The sequence below is a fragment of the Mobula hypostoma genome, chromosome 29 (assembly GCF_963921235.1).
Source record: "Mobula hypostoma chromosome 29, sMobHyp1.1, whole genome shotgun sequence".
Classification (NCBI taxonomy): domain Eukaryota; kingdom Metazoa; phylum Chordata; class Chondrichthyes; order Myliobatiformes; family Myliobatidae; genus Mobula; species Mobula hypostoma.
In genome coordinates, this window is record NC_086125.1 from 7,940,507 (window position 1) to 7,958,590 (window position 18,084).

Genomic DNA, 18,084 nt, shown 5'->3' on the forward strand with positions numbered 1-18,084 from the left:
AGGCAGAAATGAGATGAATTTAACACGAAAAGTAATTCAGCAAAAGTTAGGAGATACAGGAATAAAATGGACATCTGACAGTTAATGTATCACACTCGGGTACAGTAATGGTGAGAAAGTGTATGTAATTGTGTAATATGGGTACAGTACAGGTGGGGAATGGTCTGTAATTGTGTAATGCTGGGGTACAGAAACAGTGGGGATGGGTCTGTAATTGTTTAATATTGGAGTACAGTACTGGTGAGGACAGCTATGTAATTGTTTAACACTGGGGTACAATACCGGTGGGGCAGGTCTGTAATTGTGTAACACTGGGGTACAGTAATGATGGGGAAGAGACTGCAATTCTCTAACACTGGGATACAGTACTGTTGGAGAAGGGTCTGTAATTGTGTGATGCTAGGGTACAGTACTGGTGGGGACAGGTCAGTAATTGTGTAACACTCTGGGGTACAGTAATAGTGGAGAAGGGTATGTAATTTTGTAACACAGGGGTAAAGTAATAATGGAGAAGGGTCTGTCATTGTGTAACATTGGGGTATAGTATTAGTGCAGACAGGTCTGTAATTGTGTAACACTGGGGTACAGTAATGGTGGGGACAGGTCTGTAATTGTGTAATACTGGGTACAGTAATGGTGGGGATGTGTTTGTCACTGTATAACACTGGTGTAGAGCATTCCACACTCTGCCAGATTCTGCTCTAACTCCACTCATACCAGTGGTTCCCAGCTGGGGGTTCACGGACCCCTCAGTTAATGGTAGGGGTCTATGGCATCAAAAAGTTTGGGAACACCTGACTAATAGGTTGCATAGTGGGCTGTATCTCACTGAGTCAGTGTACAGGAAGGAGACAGAGAGAGAAATAACTGAATCAGCATACAGGAAGGAGACAGATAGACAAATAACTGCATCAGTGTACAGGAAGGAGACAGATAGACAAATAACAGCATCAGTGTACAGGAAGGAGACAGATAGACAAACAACTGAGTCAGTGTACAGGAAGGAGACAGATAGACAACAACCCTTCCCAGTGCAGGCAACACCAAAGAGCTGGTCATTGACTTCAGGAGGTCTGGGTGGGAGTTGGCCGGTGGAGGGTGGTGGGGTGCACACGCACCTGTCTGCATAACCTGTGGTTGAGACTGTTAAGGACTTGAAGTTCCCAGCAGCGTGGATGAGTCTGTCCTTGCCCATCCTCACAGATCCCATGGCCAGGAAATGTCACCAATGCCTCTACTTCCCCAGGAGGCTAAGGAAAGTAGATTTGTCCCTGTTGATGCTGACCGATTTTTAATATGGTGCAGCATGGGAAACAGCCTCTCTTGGCTTGGTACGACAACTGCTCTGCCCATGAACACAAGAAACTGCAAAGGGCGTTGTCATGTGATTGGCAACAATGAATATATTGAGTCAGGATTTATAAACAAACAAACATTTATTAAACCCTGATAAACAATGAAAAAGAAAACGAAAACCCTAACCGGAAGTAAACGGCAATGCGGCCATTCGGTAAGTCACTACTCAGTACTAGTTCTTAAAGCGATAAATTCAAACACAGTTCTTTGAATGGTAAATTTTAAAGTCCAAGAGATTTATGCAGTCAATTATGAGAGACTTCCATGAAGTAACGAGTTCCTCGCAGACATGACATCACTGCCACTCCCAGTCGGATCCTGCCTTTTCCACAGGATTCATGATGACGGAAATAAAACAGTTTTAAAGGCACTGACCTTTCTCCTTCGTAGAATAAATCTTGCACAGCCTTTCTGCCACTTTTAGCAGAGGCTATCTCATGCAGATCACTCTTTCTTGAACGAATTCAATAATGGTCGATCCTTTCCAAACCCGTCAAACGTCTCCTTCAGGGTCCCGTCTTCACTCTCCAATGTTACTGAAAAGATACTTTAACAAACCGGGCAGTGATTGTCAGACTGCCGGTCCAGACTTCTGTACCTTACATTAGAACATAAAACTCCATTTAAAATCAAAACTGCGTCATACTGCAAATACACAGCGGAGCGGAGTATCTCCTTGACTTTCTAACTGGAAAACTAACTGCATCACCAGGGGTCTTCCCCTTTTATACCTGTGGTGAACATGTCATCACGTAACCTCACATCGGCAGGAAAATTACATCAGGTGACCTCCAAAAAAAAATCATTACATCATTCTCACAAGAAAGTCACAAGATCTCCTAGAGGTATGTAACACCTCCCACCAAAAAAAATTGGTCTCTTAAAGAACAAAATTTTAACAATTGACAATTTACAAAAAAAATACAAAGGTATAAAATTTACAATGTACACAATATACACAGTATTATCTTTCAGCATTTTACAAACTAATATACAGTAGGAGTCTTACAAATGTTAAAATACCACTCCATAAAAAAAATTACATTGTACATTTAACATCTAGATAGACAATCAGCAATTACATTATCTTTACCTTTAATATGAGTGGTCAAAATATTGTACTCCCGTAACATTAAACTCCAATTTAGTAATCTTCTATTTTTGTTTTTCATCTTACTCAAAAGCACTAACGGATTATGATTGGTATAAACTGTGAGTGGTTTATGAGTAGTACTGACATACACTTTAAAATGTTGTAAAGCCAAAACAAGAGATAATAATTCCTTTTCTATTGTTGAATAATTTCTTTGATGGACATGAAATTTCTTAGAAAAATAAGCTACCGGACGATCAACTTCATCACCCTCATCTCTTTGAAGTAACACTGCTTCTGCAGCTTCATCACTAGCATCTACAGCTAATGAAAATGGTTTTTCAAAGTCAGGAGATTTGAGCACAGGTTGAAAACATACAATAGTTTTGAATTTATCAAAGGCCTCTTGATAAAGCTCTGTCCAAACAAATTTTTCATTTTTCTTCAAGAGGTTAGTTAATAGAAGAGCAATGTTCGCAAAATCCTTACAAAATTTTCTGTAATATCCTATCATACCCAAGAATCTTCTGAGAGTTTTTCTACCAGTTGGACTGGGTACTTCTAAAATTGCCTGAACTTTCGCCTGAACAGGTGCTAATTTTCCCTGACCCACAACATAATCAAGGTAGGTCACTGTGGCATGACCAAATTCACTTTTAGCTAAGTTAATAGTTAAGTTAGCTTTTGAAAGTCTTTCAAATAGTTTCTCCACCACCGCAGTACTATGTGTTTTCCATGTATTATTTCCCGTAACTAAATAATCAATATAGGCATCTGTATCTTTTATCCCATGAATCACCTTATTAATCATCCTCTGGAAAGTACCTGGTGCATTCTTCATCCCAAATGGAAGAACATTATATTCATATAACCCAGATGGAGTTACAAATGCAGAAACCTCCCTACCTCTATCCATCAATGGAACACACCAAAAACCTTTTAACAAATCAATCTTTGTAAGGAACTTGGCTTGTCCAACCTTATCCACACAATCATCTACCCTAGGGACTGGTTATGCATCAGTCTTTGTCACAGCATTCACCTTCCTGTAATCTGTACAAAACCTAATACTATTGTCTGGCTTAGGCACCATAACACATAGTGAACTCCCATTCGAATTTGAAGGTCCAGTAATATTATTCTCTAACATATACTTAATTTCTTGTTCAGCAAGTTCACATTTTCCCTATTCATTCTATATGGATGTTGTTTTATAGGCTTTGAATCTCCCACATCTACATGATGTGTAGCTATGGTGGTTCTTCTAGGAACATCTTGAAATAAATCCCTGTATTTAAAAATTAATTGTTTCATCTGCTCTCTCTGCTCTGGCTGGCAATGAGCTAATTTTTCATCAATATTTTCCAGAACTTCTGAGTTTGGTAATCCAGCTGAAATAACGTTGGGTTTAAAATGAATTTCAGATGAATCATCCATTAAGTTTTCAGTGGGATCAAATTCATTATTATTGACCACAACAGTCATAGTAGCATTTTGTTTCTCATAATACAGTTTTATCATATTTATATGACACAGCTGTGTTGGTTTTCTTCAATCTGGAGTTTTTAATCACGTAATCTACATCATTTACTTGGGATTTAATCTCATAAGGACCATGAAATTTAGCTTGTAATGGGTTTGTTTGCACTAGGAAAAGAACCAACACTTTATCTCCAGGTTTAAATGACCTCATCCTAGCTTCCTTATCATACCAAGTCTTCATCTTTTCTTGAATTGATTTTAAATTTTCTTTGGCCAACCTACAAACTTTATGTAATCTTTCTTTAAATTTTAAAACATAATCCAGCAAATTAGTGTGTACCTCTTTATTAATCCACTGTTCCTTCAACAAGGCCAAAGGTCCTCGAACTCTGTGCCCAAACACAAGTTAAAAAGGACTAAAACCTAATGATTCCTGCACTGCCTCTCGTACTGCAAAAAGTAATAAATGTACGCCTTCATCCCAATCCTTTTCATTTTCCACACAATATGTCCTCATCATATTTTTAAGGGTAGAATTTAATCTCTCCAAGGCTCCTTGTGATTCTGGATGATATGCAGATGAGGCAATCTGTTTTGCTCCCAGTTTATAAACTATCTGCTGAAACAATCCAGACATAAAATTACTACCTTGATCCGATTGTATTTCCTTAGGCAACCCAAAATAAGTGAAGAATTTTATAAGAACCTTTTTCACAGTTTTGGCTGTTATATTCCTAAGAGGTACTGCCTCTGGAAACCTAGACTCTGTGCACATAATAGTTAATAAATATTGATGTCTAATTTTAGCTTTTGGCAAAGGACCTACACAGTCTACAATGATTTTTGAGAATGGCTCACCAAATGCTGGAACTGGTTGCAGTGGGGCCACTGGAGTAACCTGATTAGGTTTACCCACAAGTTGACATGTATGACACGTTCTACAAAATGTCGCTACATCTTTTCTTAAACTAGGCCAGTAAAAATGTTCAGAAACCTTGTTCATAGTTTTCTTCCCTTTTTATACCCATGGTGAACATGTCATCACATGACCTCACATCGGCAGGAAATTACCTCAGGTGATCTCCAAAAAAAACCCATTACATCATTCTCACAAGAAAGTCACAAGATCTCCTTGAGGGACGTAACAGTGTGGACACAGCCCAGCACATCATGGAAACCAGCCTCCCTTTCAGAGACTCTGTCTACACGTCTCACTGCCTGAGTACAGCAACTTGCATCGTCAAAGACCCCTCCCACCCCGGACATTCTCTCTTCACCCCTCTCCGTATGGGCAGGAGATACAAGAGTCTGAAAGCACATAGCACAGGCTCAGGGACTGCTTCTACCCTGCTGTTTCAGTACAATAGACTCTTGACCTCACAACCTGTCTCGTTATGCTCTTGTACCTTATTTTCTGCCTGCACTACACCCTCTGTCACTGTTACACCTAACTCTGCGTTCTGATATTGTTTTTCCTCGTACTGCCTCAGTGCATTGTGTGATGAATTGATCTGTATGTACAGTAACCAAGACAAGCTTTTCACTGTATCTCTGTACATACGACGATAATGCACTCATTCCAATTCCAGTTCCAGAGCACAAGCTCCTCTGGCAGTAACCACAATTTCAATGGACTCTCAGAACTATTCTGGCTGCAAGATTATTGGAATTACTCTCCCTCCCAGATCCGACCTTGTTCTAAATGCAGAGCATGAATGGTAGTCAAGTGTTTAACAAAGCTAGACAAATATATGCCAATATTTATGCATATTTGACACCATATCTCTACTTTGAACTTTAATTTTATATTAGTTTTTACTATTGTTGTTTTTGTTGCAGGTCACACCAACACACAGAAAATTCCTAATTGTATATGGCAAATAAAATTGATTCTCTCTTTATTAAGATATTTCTTTAAAATGAATATTGCTTTGTCCTTGGCTTTTCACACCTGCCTATCACCTCCCCCTGGTGCTCCTCCTCTCTCCCTTTCTCCTCTGGTCAACGAACCTGTCCTATCGGATTCCTCCTTCTCCAGCCCTATACCATTCCCACCCACCTGGCTTCACCTCTCATCTTCTAAATATTTTCCTTCCCCTCACCCTATGTTTAATTCTGCTCCTCCCAGAACCAGACACCGATCGACACCAGGGGATGATTAAAAAGCAAGAGAGAGACACCTTGTGGTCTGGGAAGGGAACTGCAGAGTTTAACACTGAAGGCAGCTGCAGGCACAGCTCCCCCTAGTGCAGGGATGAATCAGCAATGGGCAGTCAGAAAGTCCTCGGGGAGTTGTGTAACTGGAGGAGATTACAGGGATAGAAAGCAATCCAATATCGACTATTTAAACCAGAGGATGAGAATGTTGCGAAAGGTGTTGCCTCACATTTTATCCACTTGTAACATAATATAAAGACAATATTTGTGTCATTTAAGCAAATAGTTACCACAGAAGTAGATGATTGCAACACGTGAACAAGTCTGTGATCCAACGGTAATTTCCATGAGTGGGACGGAAGGTTGTCAGGCTCAGATGGCCTTACTGCTAAAATAGCCTTGATGCCCATGTTCAGGGGGTGACTCCGTGTTCGTAGAAATCCAAATCAACTTTTGAATGAATTGATTTAAAACAGCCCGGAAATCAACACTCTTGGGAATGTCCCTGCATTTAGCACAGTATATGTTGCCGGTAGACTGTAGTATTAGAATCAGTAGTCTCCCTCAGTAACAATATTCATTAAATTATTGTTTTATCTGTGCAGAATTGATCGGTGTAACATCATGTATATTAGTTTATGAGTGGTTATTGTTTAGAACTCCGTCTGAATTCACTTCTGTTAAAGGAAAAGATTCCTGATCAATCCCAGAAGGGGTTTCCTGATTGTTATGGGGTGCTGCATTCTGGACCACATAATGCCCTGTTTTCTGAGCTCTGTTTCTTAGGATGCAGACGATGACCAGCACGACTAACAGTATTAGGATGAGTACCAAGATTACCAGCACCACCTTCCAAACATTATCTGGGGAACCTGCACAAAAGCCATTACACAATCATTAACCATCTCAGGCAAATACATCAATTGTCAAACCACTAATCCTTCTGAGAATCCCGGAATCTTGCAGATTGCATGTACCTTACTGTTTACTCTCCCATGCTTTCTCAGATTTTCTAAAAAACACATACTACACATGAAACATTTTGACATGGTACTTCACAACCAATGAAAATCATTTCTGAGGAGTAATGACTGTGAAGGCCAAATTTCACCCAGCAAGACCAGAAACAAACATGTGGCAACGCCATAATCTGCTTTAATAATGCTGATTGAGGGGCAAGTAGTGACCAGGATTCCATTGGAAACCATCTGCTGTTCTTTGCGTTTGTCATTTTGTTTTAGCTACGAGCCTGAGAAAGCAGGCTGTTTAATCCCTCAGCTGGAAGGCAGCACCTCGGAGAGTGCTCCCTCAGGTTGGAAGCCCGTGATGAGCTGTGTGCCCAGGGTTCAGAGCTAGGCCCATTGCTGTTTGGTCAAGAACATACAGGGACATGTTTAGGAAGTTTGCAGATGACAAGAAGAATAGGTGGCATTATGGACAGTGAAGATGGTTATTGGGAATTACAGGGAAATCTTGATCAGCTACGTAAGTAGACAGAGGAATAGCAAATGGAGTTTAATTCAGATACGGAGGCAGGGTAACATTGTGGTTAGCACAGCGCTTTACAGGACCAGCAACCCAGGTTCAGTTCCTGCCGCTGTCTGTAAGGAGTTTGCATGATCCCACTGTGACCGTGTGTGTTTCCTCTGAGTTCCTCCCACAGTCCAAAGACGTACCAGCTGGTAGGTTAACTGGTCATTGTAAATTGTCCTGTGATTAGGCTAGGGTTCAATCAGGGGTTGCTAGGCACCGCGGCTCAAAAGGCCGGAAAGGGCTGCTTCGTGCTGGAACTCAATCAATCAATAAGTGTGAGGTGTTGCATTTTGGAAAGTGAAGTTAGTGTAGGACTTTTCACAGTGAACGGCAGAGCCTTGCAGTGTGTTGTGGAACAGAGAGATCGAGGGATCTCAGTTCCTTAAAGTGGTGTCACAGGCAGACAGTATGGTGACAAAGGCTTTTGGCACACTGACCTTCATCAGTCAGAGTATCGAGGGTGGCGGGTGTACAGGATGTCAGTGGGGCCACATTTGGAATAGTTTTCCGTTCTGCTTGTCCTTCCATAGGAAAGATGTTGTCACCTTCACCCACATCTCCTGCATTTCCCGAACATCTCCATCATCTCACCACCTTAACAGTGATCAGATCCGCTTGTCCTTACCCACAACGCCATGAGCCTCTGCATCCAACACATCATTCCCCTCAACATCCGCCATCTCCAAAACGACCCTACTGCTAAACATATCGTTACCTCCTCACTCTCTCTGCAGAGATCAATCCCTCAGTGATTCCCTTCTCCATTTGTCCCTCCCCACTAAACTTTCTCCTGGCACATATCCCTGCAAGTGGCCAAAGTGCTACACCTGCCCATTCACATCCCCGCTCACCTCCATTCAGGGCCACAAACAGTCCTTCCAGGTGAGGCAACACGTCCCCTGTGAATCTGCTGGGTTGTCTATTCTGTCCGGGGCTCCCAATGTGACCTCTCCCACACTGATGAGATCCATCGTTCATTGGGGGACAGCTTTGTCGAGCACCTCCGCTCCATCTGTCAAGACCTTTTAATTCTGATTCCCATTCCCATTCATGTCCATCCATGGTCTCCATTGTTCCAAGATGAGGCCGCCCTCAGAGTGAAGGAGCATCACCTGGGTAGCCATTCCTCCTGGGTAGCCTCCAACCTGATGGCATGAATCTCGATTTCTCCTTCCGGTTCAAAAACATTCACTCCCACTTTCCTCTTTTGCTATTCCCTCCTGAGAGCCATTACCTCTTCTCACTTGCCTATCAGCTCCCCCTGGGTCTCCTCCTCGTTCCCTTTCTCCTGTGGTCCACCGTCTTCTATCGGATTCCTTCTTCCCCAGTCCTTCATCTTTCCCATCCACTTAGAATCACCTTTCACCATCTCTATTATCCCTCCCCTCCACCCACCTTTTTAGTCTGGTTTCTTCCCCTTCCTTTTCAGGCCTGAAGAAGGGTGTCAGCCCGAAACGTAGACTGGTATGAACAGTGAAGAGGCCATTTACAAAGCAACACTGTTTGAGGCACAGATCTCAAAGCAAAACACTGCAGATGCTGAAAATCTGAAATAAATACACTAGAATGGGAATACTTAGAAGTAAACAGGGTTAACCTTCCAGACCTTTCATTTGATCCAACTTGAAGCTCTGTTTCTCTGTTCCAAGATGCTGTTGGACCTGCTGAGTATCCCAACATTTTCTGTCTTCATTACTCTTAAAGGTAGTTTGCCCATTTCAACACACACAAAATGCAGGAGGAACTCAGCAGGCCAGGCAGAATCTGTGGAAGAGAGTAAACAGTCGATGTTTTGGACCGAGACCCTTCAATAGGACTCACGAAGGGACCTGATGAAGAGTCTCAGCCTGAAACATCGACTGTGTACTCTGTTCCACAGATGCTGCCTGGCCTGCTGAGTTCCTCCAGCACTTTGTGTTGTTGCTTTGGGTTTCCAGCATCTACAGACTTTCTCACGTTTGCCCATTTGCTCCTTTGCTGTTGGTGTGCAGAGGAATAGGGGAAAATAATGAATAACAGGATGTCAATCTCAGGAATCAGACAGAAGCTCAGTTTAACACCCCATCTGACAGCTGGTATGTCTGAGACTGCTTTCTCAGTACTGCTCAGGACACTAGCCTGGTTTTAATGCCCAAGATACTCAAGAGAGATTGAACCGCCAATCTCCCGACTCGAGGCAGGAGTACCATCCGACAAGTCACACGCAGTCTGATGTAGAGAGAGATTGTACACCTTTGTTTATCCTGGGCATGTCATAACTCTCAGCATTTACTGGTGATCACTCAGGGATGATATCTTGGCTCTGAAAGGGTTATTTATTTTCTCATCAATGCACTGTGACAAAGGTAACTTACTGACCTTCCAGCTTGATTTCCACTTGCTTCTCATCTGTTCCAAGTTTATTCCTGGCTCTACACTTGTAAATTCCTTGATGTTCTGATGTTGCCTGGGGAATGTGGAGAACCCCAGGAAGGTCGGTTTCCCCTGCGACTCCCTGACCGGGTCTTTCCCACGTCAGTGTTACCTGGGGGTTTCCACTGGAGTCACAGGTGATTGTAACTTCATCATCTACTCTGATGAAGACTGAAAACCCGGACACGGTTTTGTTATTTACTGATATAGTTGTGTTTTGTGGTTTATCTGGAAAAGAGTGAAAAGAGTGAAATTAACCAGCCCCTCCCATAGGACATAGAACAGTACAGCACGGGGTGGGCCCTTTGTCCCATGATGTTGTACCGACCTTTATAAACCTATTCCATCGACAACCCAACCCCTCCCTCCTGCACAGCCCATCGTCCTCCATTCTTCTTTCATTCACGTGCCTATCTAAGTCTCTTAAATGTCCCTTATATATCCGTCTCAACACCCACCCCTGACAGTGCAGTCCAGACACTTCCTACTGACTATGTAAAAACTTGCCTCTGACTCCGTGGCTCATCATAAAAGGATGTCCTCTGCTATAGTCATTACCCCCGGGGAATTACGTGCTGGCTGTCCACTCTTCCTACGTCTCTTACAATCTTACACAATCATCCTCCTTGGCTCCAAAGAGCTCACTCAACCTTTCCACAGAAGACATGCTCTCTAATCCAGGCAGCGTCCTGGTAAATCTCCCCTGCACCATTTCTAAAGCTTCTTCATTTTTCCTATAATGAGGTGACTGGACTTCACTACACTGTGACTCCAAAAGGCTGGAAAATCGAATTTGACTGTGTGCTGAGCTCACTTCAGAGCAGCTGTGGTCAAAGTCCCGAGAGCCTTCAATCCAGAGTTCACTCTCAGTAAACAAACCATCTCGCTCTGCAATGAGCCCAGAACTCTCGTTGTCGTCAGGCTGAGAAACAACAGATTCTTTCGAGCCGCATGAGCTCCTTTTAACCAGAAGCATTTTAAGAGAGCCTTGTGCAGGGAGCAGTCCCACTGTCTGCTTCTCTGGTAGGGGGTGGGGGTGTGATTCACCACCAGGCCACAGTTTTCTCCAGGAAACACCAACCCTCATTCATGCCACAAGGTGAAGTATCTCAGCACTAACTCACTGTGTCCACTGTGGCTCATGGGAGCACCACCAGTCTTGTTTCAAACCGTTCTGGATTGAAGTTGTACGCCAGAGACTGGAGCACAATATCGAGGCCGGAGTGGTGGTGAACCTGTGGCATGTGTGCCCAGGATGGCACAGGAAGAAACTTTGTTGGCATGCAGCAATGCCCCTCGATTCTTCTGATTTTTTCATTTATTTCAATGTCTCTGTTATACTTTTATTAATAGTAACTTAATGAATGCACAAATTGTTACTTATGTGTAAATAACAATTACACATTGTAATAGAGTCAGAGAAAAGTACAGCACAGGAATAGGCCCTTCGGCCCATCTAGTCCATGCCAAAACTTTGTAAACGGCCTTCTCCCATCGACCTGCACCAGGACCATAGCCCTCCATATCCCTACCATCCATGAACTGATCCAAACTTTGCATAAACATTGAAGTCAAGCTTGTAAACATCACTTGTGCTGGCAGCTTGATCCACACCATCACGTCCCTCTAAGTGAAGAAAGTTCCCCTCATGTTTGCATTAAACCTCACCTTTTACGCTAACCCCATGACCTCTGGTTGTAATCACTCCAACTTCAGTGGAAAAAGCCTGCTTGCATTTACCCTATCGACCCTTCATAACTTTGGATTCCTCCATACAATCTCTTCTCAACCTTCTATCTACAGAGTAATAAAGTCCCAGTCATAAATAAAGGTATTGACTCTAGAAAATAGGACTCATCCTTTTTCTTTCGTAGAGTTCATAACTATTTTAACTGATTTAGTAATCAATGATATCTATTAACCCCATCATGTCACTGCACTGAAAACACTTTAAGCCATTTTTGATAATGCTGTTCACATTGTAAATCCATGATTGTATTTAAATATTTATGCATGTTTTATTCCACATTCATGCTTTAAACTTTATCTTTGATATTATTCTCTTGTAGTGTTGAATGCTGTTGTACTTTGTCACAGTCACTCACTCACCAACACACCAGAGCAAATTCCTAATCCATATTGTGTATATGGTGAATGAAATTGATCCCTGATAATCTCGGCACAAAATTACCATGGCACCCAACAGACATTTTTCAGAAGATCATCACCAGTTTAGACAGACGACCCCAAAAGGGTTTGTCACCCCTCATTTCGGCTGACTTTACAGTGATGTTCTCAGGAGGTCCCACATTGACACAGTGCCGTCCTTTAACTCAGATATTAAGCTGAAGTTTCATTTTGTAGAGTTGCCATTCTGAAGAGGAACAGAATTCACCCTTGTGCCCTGGGCATATTTTGCTTCTGTTTTTGATCTGACTGTGTAATGATATTGTACAGACAGGGAATAAAGCAACTTATTCTGATCTCATGTCTTATGGTCTTATGGTCTATTCCACAAAGAAACCTCCTATACTTACACAAAATCTCTGCACGATGAGAGGAGTTGGTGGAACCAATATCATTGCGGACTCTGCACATGTACTGACCACTGTCTCCCAGTTGGACTGAGTGGATGTGCAGTGTCTCACCACTACTGATCGTTTTTCCATCTTTGATCCAGCGCACCTCCGGAACTGGGTTGGCATCTGCGCGACAGGTTAAAATCTGGGATTTCCCTTCAATCCAGTCCTGCTTTCCAGAGATCTGTGCTTTCCTTGGAGAATCTGTAAAGTTGGTTAGAAATAGAAATTAAAAGCTGAAAGTTAAGAGCACAGAATCATTTCTTGGTGATTTTTGGTGCTGACCAAGTTCCACTTCTCAGAGTAGAGAGACTTTTACTTTAATAGCCTGTGCTACCACCAAGCACAGCAAGTCAAACACACTCGGTGGCCACTTTATTAGGTATACCTGAAGACCCCAGTTTGGTCTTCTGCTGCTGTAGCCCATCCTCTTCACAGTTCAACATGTTGTGCATTCAGAGATGCTCTTCTGCACACCACTGTTGTAACACCTGGTTATTTGAGTTCCTGTCACTTTCCTGTCAGCTTGAACCAGTCTGGCACTCTCCTCTGACCTCTCCTGTTAACAAGGTGATTTTGACCACTGAAGCACCGCCTACTGGATAGTTTTTGTTTTTTGCACCAATCTCTGCAACTCCTTGTGCATGAAAATCTCTGGAGGTTGGCAGCTTGAGATACTCAAACCACCCTGTCTGGCACCAACAATCATTCCATAGTCAATGTCACTTACATGCTAATGTTTGATCTAAATGTGACTAAACCTTTCCTATCCATGGACCTGCCCAAGTGCCTTTCAGACCATTTTGAGAGGACTCAAATATCAAAGCAAAGAGGTAATGTTAAGGCTTTATGAAGCACTGGTGAGGCCTCACGGAGTATTATGAGCAGTTTTAGGCCCCTTATCTGAGAAAGGATGTACTGAAACTGGAGAAGGTACAAAGGAGGTTCACGAAAATGATTCCTGCGTTGAAAGGCTTGTCAGATGAGGAGCTTTTGATGGGTCTGAACTCACTGGAATTCAATAAGATGAGGGGAATCTCATTGAAACCCATCGTATGTTGAACGGTCTCGATAGAGTGGATTTGGAGAGGAGAGTGGCAGAGTCCAGGGCCAGAGGACACGGCCACAGAATAGAGGGGTGTCCTTTTCGAATGGGGATAAGGAAGAACTTCTTCAGCCAGAGAGAGGTGAATCTGTTGAATTTGTTGCCACAGACAGTTGTGGAGGCCAAGTCACTGGGTATATTTAAGGCGAAGGTTGATAGATTCTTGATTAGTTGCGGCGTGAAGGGATAAGGGGAGAAGGCAGGAGATTGAGGCTGAGAGGCAAAATGGATCAGCCATGATGAAATGACGGAGCAGACACAATGGGCCAAATGGCCTAATTCTGCTCCTATATCTTATGGTTTTTTAATTGTTATCAACATAGTTACTGAGGCTCTGTGATTTATCGACTCTTTTCCGTTTTATGTCTTTCATAATCTGTGTTTTTGCACGATCTTTCTTTATGCCGTATAAGTGATTTAATTTTGATGTTTGATCATCTTGTTGCCACTGTGCAACTTAAATTTGGCCCGATTTGTAAGTTTTTCATTGCGAGGGGGGTTGATGTTCTGGCAGTTCAGTGATTTGTTTTTCTGCATGGGGGAGGGAGGATTTGATGCTTGTTGCCGTTGCCATTGAAATTTGGGGAGATTTGTAAGTTCTGTTCTGTGGCATGAACGGCTTCCATATTTTACTTTGTTTCCTGCCTATCTGGAGAATACGAATCTCAGAGTCATGCTGCGTACATACTGTGATAATAAATGAACTTTTGAAACTTTTTCATCTGGTAGCTCATTCCATGTAACCTCTTGATGAAAATGTTGCTCCTTGGGTTCCTGTTGCTTCTCCCCCCTCTCAGCTTAAACCAATGCCTGCAATGGGATAAGCATCACAATCAATACCAGTACAGTATAACAGTTATCCCTAATGGAATTACTTTGTCATCTACTGAATAATTTGCTGAACTCTGTCAGGGGTTAACAACAGTAAGCTTCATGCCTGTAGTTGGCAGTGGTTCACATTTAGAACAGTGAAAGATGTGCATTACAGCTTTAATGCCTGCTGAGCATTGGGAACTTCGTGCTTTTGAGGAGAGCTGAGGAAGTCTGCAGTTCATAGTGATCCCACAAGGTGGCAGTGCATCATGCATTTTGATATTGAGCTTCGCCTCTTTTAAACCTCCCTACACTGAGCCCATTTATTCCCTGAGATCCTCAAAGGAGAGAAAATGAGCATTGTTACTTCAATATTGGTAGAAATTGTATAATTCCAATACTCCCACCTTGGATATAGCAACAGAAAGGAAAGGTGAAAAGTTACAGACCAGATTTAATATCACCGGTACAGCTCAGTGACGATTTGTTAACCGTAACGGCAGCAGAACAATGAAGCAGATTACCAATAATTATAAAGAAACAAAGCTGATTTACACCAACTATATATATTTATTTATATGTCTACTAAATAGTTAAATTAAAATAAGTAGTATCGAACAAAAAGTAGTGAGGTAGTGTTCATGGGCTCAATGTCATTTAGAAATCAGATACCACCTTCTAGAAGTTTTGGGCAGGTATCAGAACCCATCCTGGACTTGGTTCAGGATCTCTTATTCCCTCGAACCTCTCCCCACTCCATGTTCTCTGGAACATCCAGCATTAGCCAAGCTGAGGTCCCGAGAAGTGCCTGACGAAGAGTTGATCTGAAATGTTAACTTGGACCGACTTGTGTGTTGCTAACGTTTTGTGTGTTTTGTTTCTGAAGCGTCCCAGTGCACCCGCACCTCTTCATTTGCTCCTTGAAAAGTCCTGTTGAACTGAGTCACAGGGACATAATGGACAGCCTCTGACTGTATTATCTGGAGTGTATGAGACTGAGAGCTGTTCTTATAAAGGTGTATAAAATCACAACCATTATCTCATGTTCTGGTTATTTATTGCTATTTATTTCAATTTGTATTTGCACAGTTCATTGACGTCTGATTGATCCTGTTATGGTTACTATTCTGTGGATTTGCTGAGGATGCCCAGAGGCAAATGATCTCAGGGTTCTATGTGGTGACATGTATGAACTCTGATAGTAAATTTACTTTGAACTTTCAACACGAGGGCACATGTCCGAGATGAGTGGGAACATGAGACGAGTTTCTCTAGTTTGTGACAAGTTACAAAACCAGTTGTCACAGAATAGGGGAACTTCGGGTTCAGAAGGGAACGTACAAAGGACAGAGTTATGTTGACCTTTGTTATCAGGCTGGCCAGGTGACAGGAAACCTCGAGACGAAATGTTTCAGTGAGTTACAGTATCGCAACGTGGAAAGTTGACCAGGTACGCTCCATCCACAAAGAGCAGAACAAAGCCAACACAATCATTTGGTGTTTGCTCCCTGACGTGGGAATACTGTATATTCCAGTTGTTCACCGGTTACTGAGTTACCAAAAGCTTTGCACAATTACCTTCACCAGACCGACGCCATTAGTTCACGAGAGAAACTTAGCAGCGCCATAAGGGAAATCAGAAACAGGTAACAGATGTTGGCCATGTCAGTGTTGCCTGATTCCAAAGAAACGAATCGGCAAAACAAAAAATACAAGATTTTGATTGGGAAGGGTGAGGGGGGAGGGGGGTAGGTCAGGAAATGGAGTCGTTGGAGGTGGGGGTCACAGAGGGGTCGCAGGAGGTTGGGGGCAAAGAGCGGTCACGGGAGGGTCGGTCAGACAGGGGTCATGGGAAGGGGGTCAGAGAAGGCACGGGGAGTCAAAGAGGGGGCACTGAATGAACTCAGGCCTCACGCCGCGGGGTCACTTGCTTTTCCGCCGCTGGGGGTGAGGTGTCTGAGCCGTCATGAGCAGCACAGCGCTGTTGTGGTTGACTGAAGATTCCATTTGAACTGAGGGGTCTGGACTATATGCATATACATTTGTCTGCTTGTGTCTTTATTTTTTTTTGATATATTCCTCTATTTGTGAGGACTGGACCTCTACGCCACATATCGCCGTGCGGCCGTTGGGCATCAGGGCCAGTCGAAAGATGATCACAGTGACTGGGGGTCTGGACTATACATGTGCATAATCTGTGTCGTTGCAATTTACTGATGTTCTGTATGGGTTTGTTGATCTGTACATGTAGGAACTGGGCATCAAACAGCGGTGATTCCGGGTGGGGGGGGGAGTGTGGGAGGCAAACCTGGACTCTTTCATTCGGTGAATGTGTTCTTGCGTGTGACTGCCGGTAATGTGTTTTAGCACCTTGGCCCCATTAGTAACGCTCTCTCGTTTGGCTGTACTCATCTGTGGTTGAATGACAATTAAACTTGAACTCAATTGAAGATGATTTGACTTGGTTCGGGTTTAGACAGAGCAAATAGTGATCAGGTGACCCTGTCAGTGGATAGTTGGAAGTCCCTCAAGTCAGAGTCCCAGGCAACCGTGGGGAGTTGAGCAGAACTCGTTCATGTGGAGTGTGTTTGTGAGGTGGAACTCTCTTCCTGAAGGCTGAGGGAGCAGAATCAATCAGGCTGAAGGATTGGCTCGAGGGAAAGTAGGTTGGAAGGCTAATGGGGGCTAAATGGATTAATTTGAAAAGAGCAGGGAGGGTCTTGATGGGCTGAATGGCCTCTGTTGTAATGATTCTAGGATATAATTTTTATTTTATTTAGAGATATATTACGGTTACAAGCCATTCGGCATCTACAAGCCTGCACCACCCAATTACTCACATGTGACTACATATCTATGTCTATGAAGGTGACTCTTTGGCAGCCGCTGCCTGTTCAATACTTGTTCCACTACACTCGCCAGGGTGGTTCCATTCATTGTATGAGCCCCACCCTCAAATGGATCGGGATTGAACACCATTGTCCAGCCCTCGGCCCACTCTCTTAGATAACCAGGATGACCCTGTAAGTTACTGATAACTCTTTACTGCCTACAATATCACTGGTACCATCTGCAAACTCACGCCTTCTCACACAAATATAAGTAATGAACAACAAAGATGCCATTGGCAGTCTCTGCGGGATACCATTAACCACAGGCCTTCAGCGAAGAAACAGGTTTCCACCATTTCCCTCTGCTTCCGACTGGCAAACCATTTGTGAATCCAGTTAACCATCTCTGCCCTGTCCCTCCTGACCACCATCCTCATGGTCTCCTCTTTGGAAAAACTCTAACCAATTTTTCAGTCAGGGTTTGCCACATACAGAGCCATGCTGATTCTCCCAAATCATAACTTGTCCATCCAAACCCCAGATTCCTATCCCGACACTGATGTCGGATGTGTTCCCTTATTATTTGTCATATTAACCCAGATTGGATGAATTGCTTTAATATTTCCTTCTAATTAACCCTCAGCTAATTTAACATGGGACATGATGGTTAGCACAACACTTTACAGTACAGGCCAACGGGGTTTAATTCCTGCAACTGCCTGT

General features: G+C 43.0%; 1 protein-coding gene across 1 annotated transcript in view; it reads right to left on the reverse strand.

Moving 5' to 3' along the window:
• Positions 1–6,724: 6,724 nt before the first annotated feature.
• The window catches only part of LOC134339377 (vascular cell adhesion protein 1-like), a 34,534-nt gene continuing 23,174 nt past the window's right edge, over positions 6,725–18,084 (reverse strand). Inside the window, exons 9-11 of the mRNA XM_063035824.1 lie at positions 12,571–12,816; positions 9,980–10,261; positions 6,725–6,960 (exon numbers count right to left, since the gene is read on the reverse strand). Coding sequence (XP_062891894.1) covers positions 6,725–6,960; positions 9,980–10,261; positions 12,571–12,816 — 764 coding nt within the window. The remainder of the gene's footprint in view (positions 6,961–9,979; positions 10,262–12,570; positions 12,817–18,084) is intronic.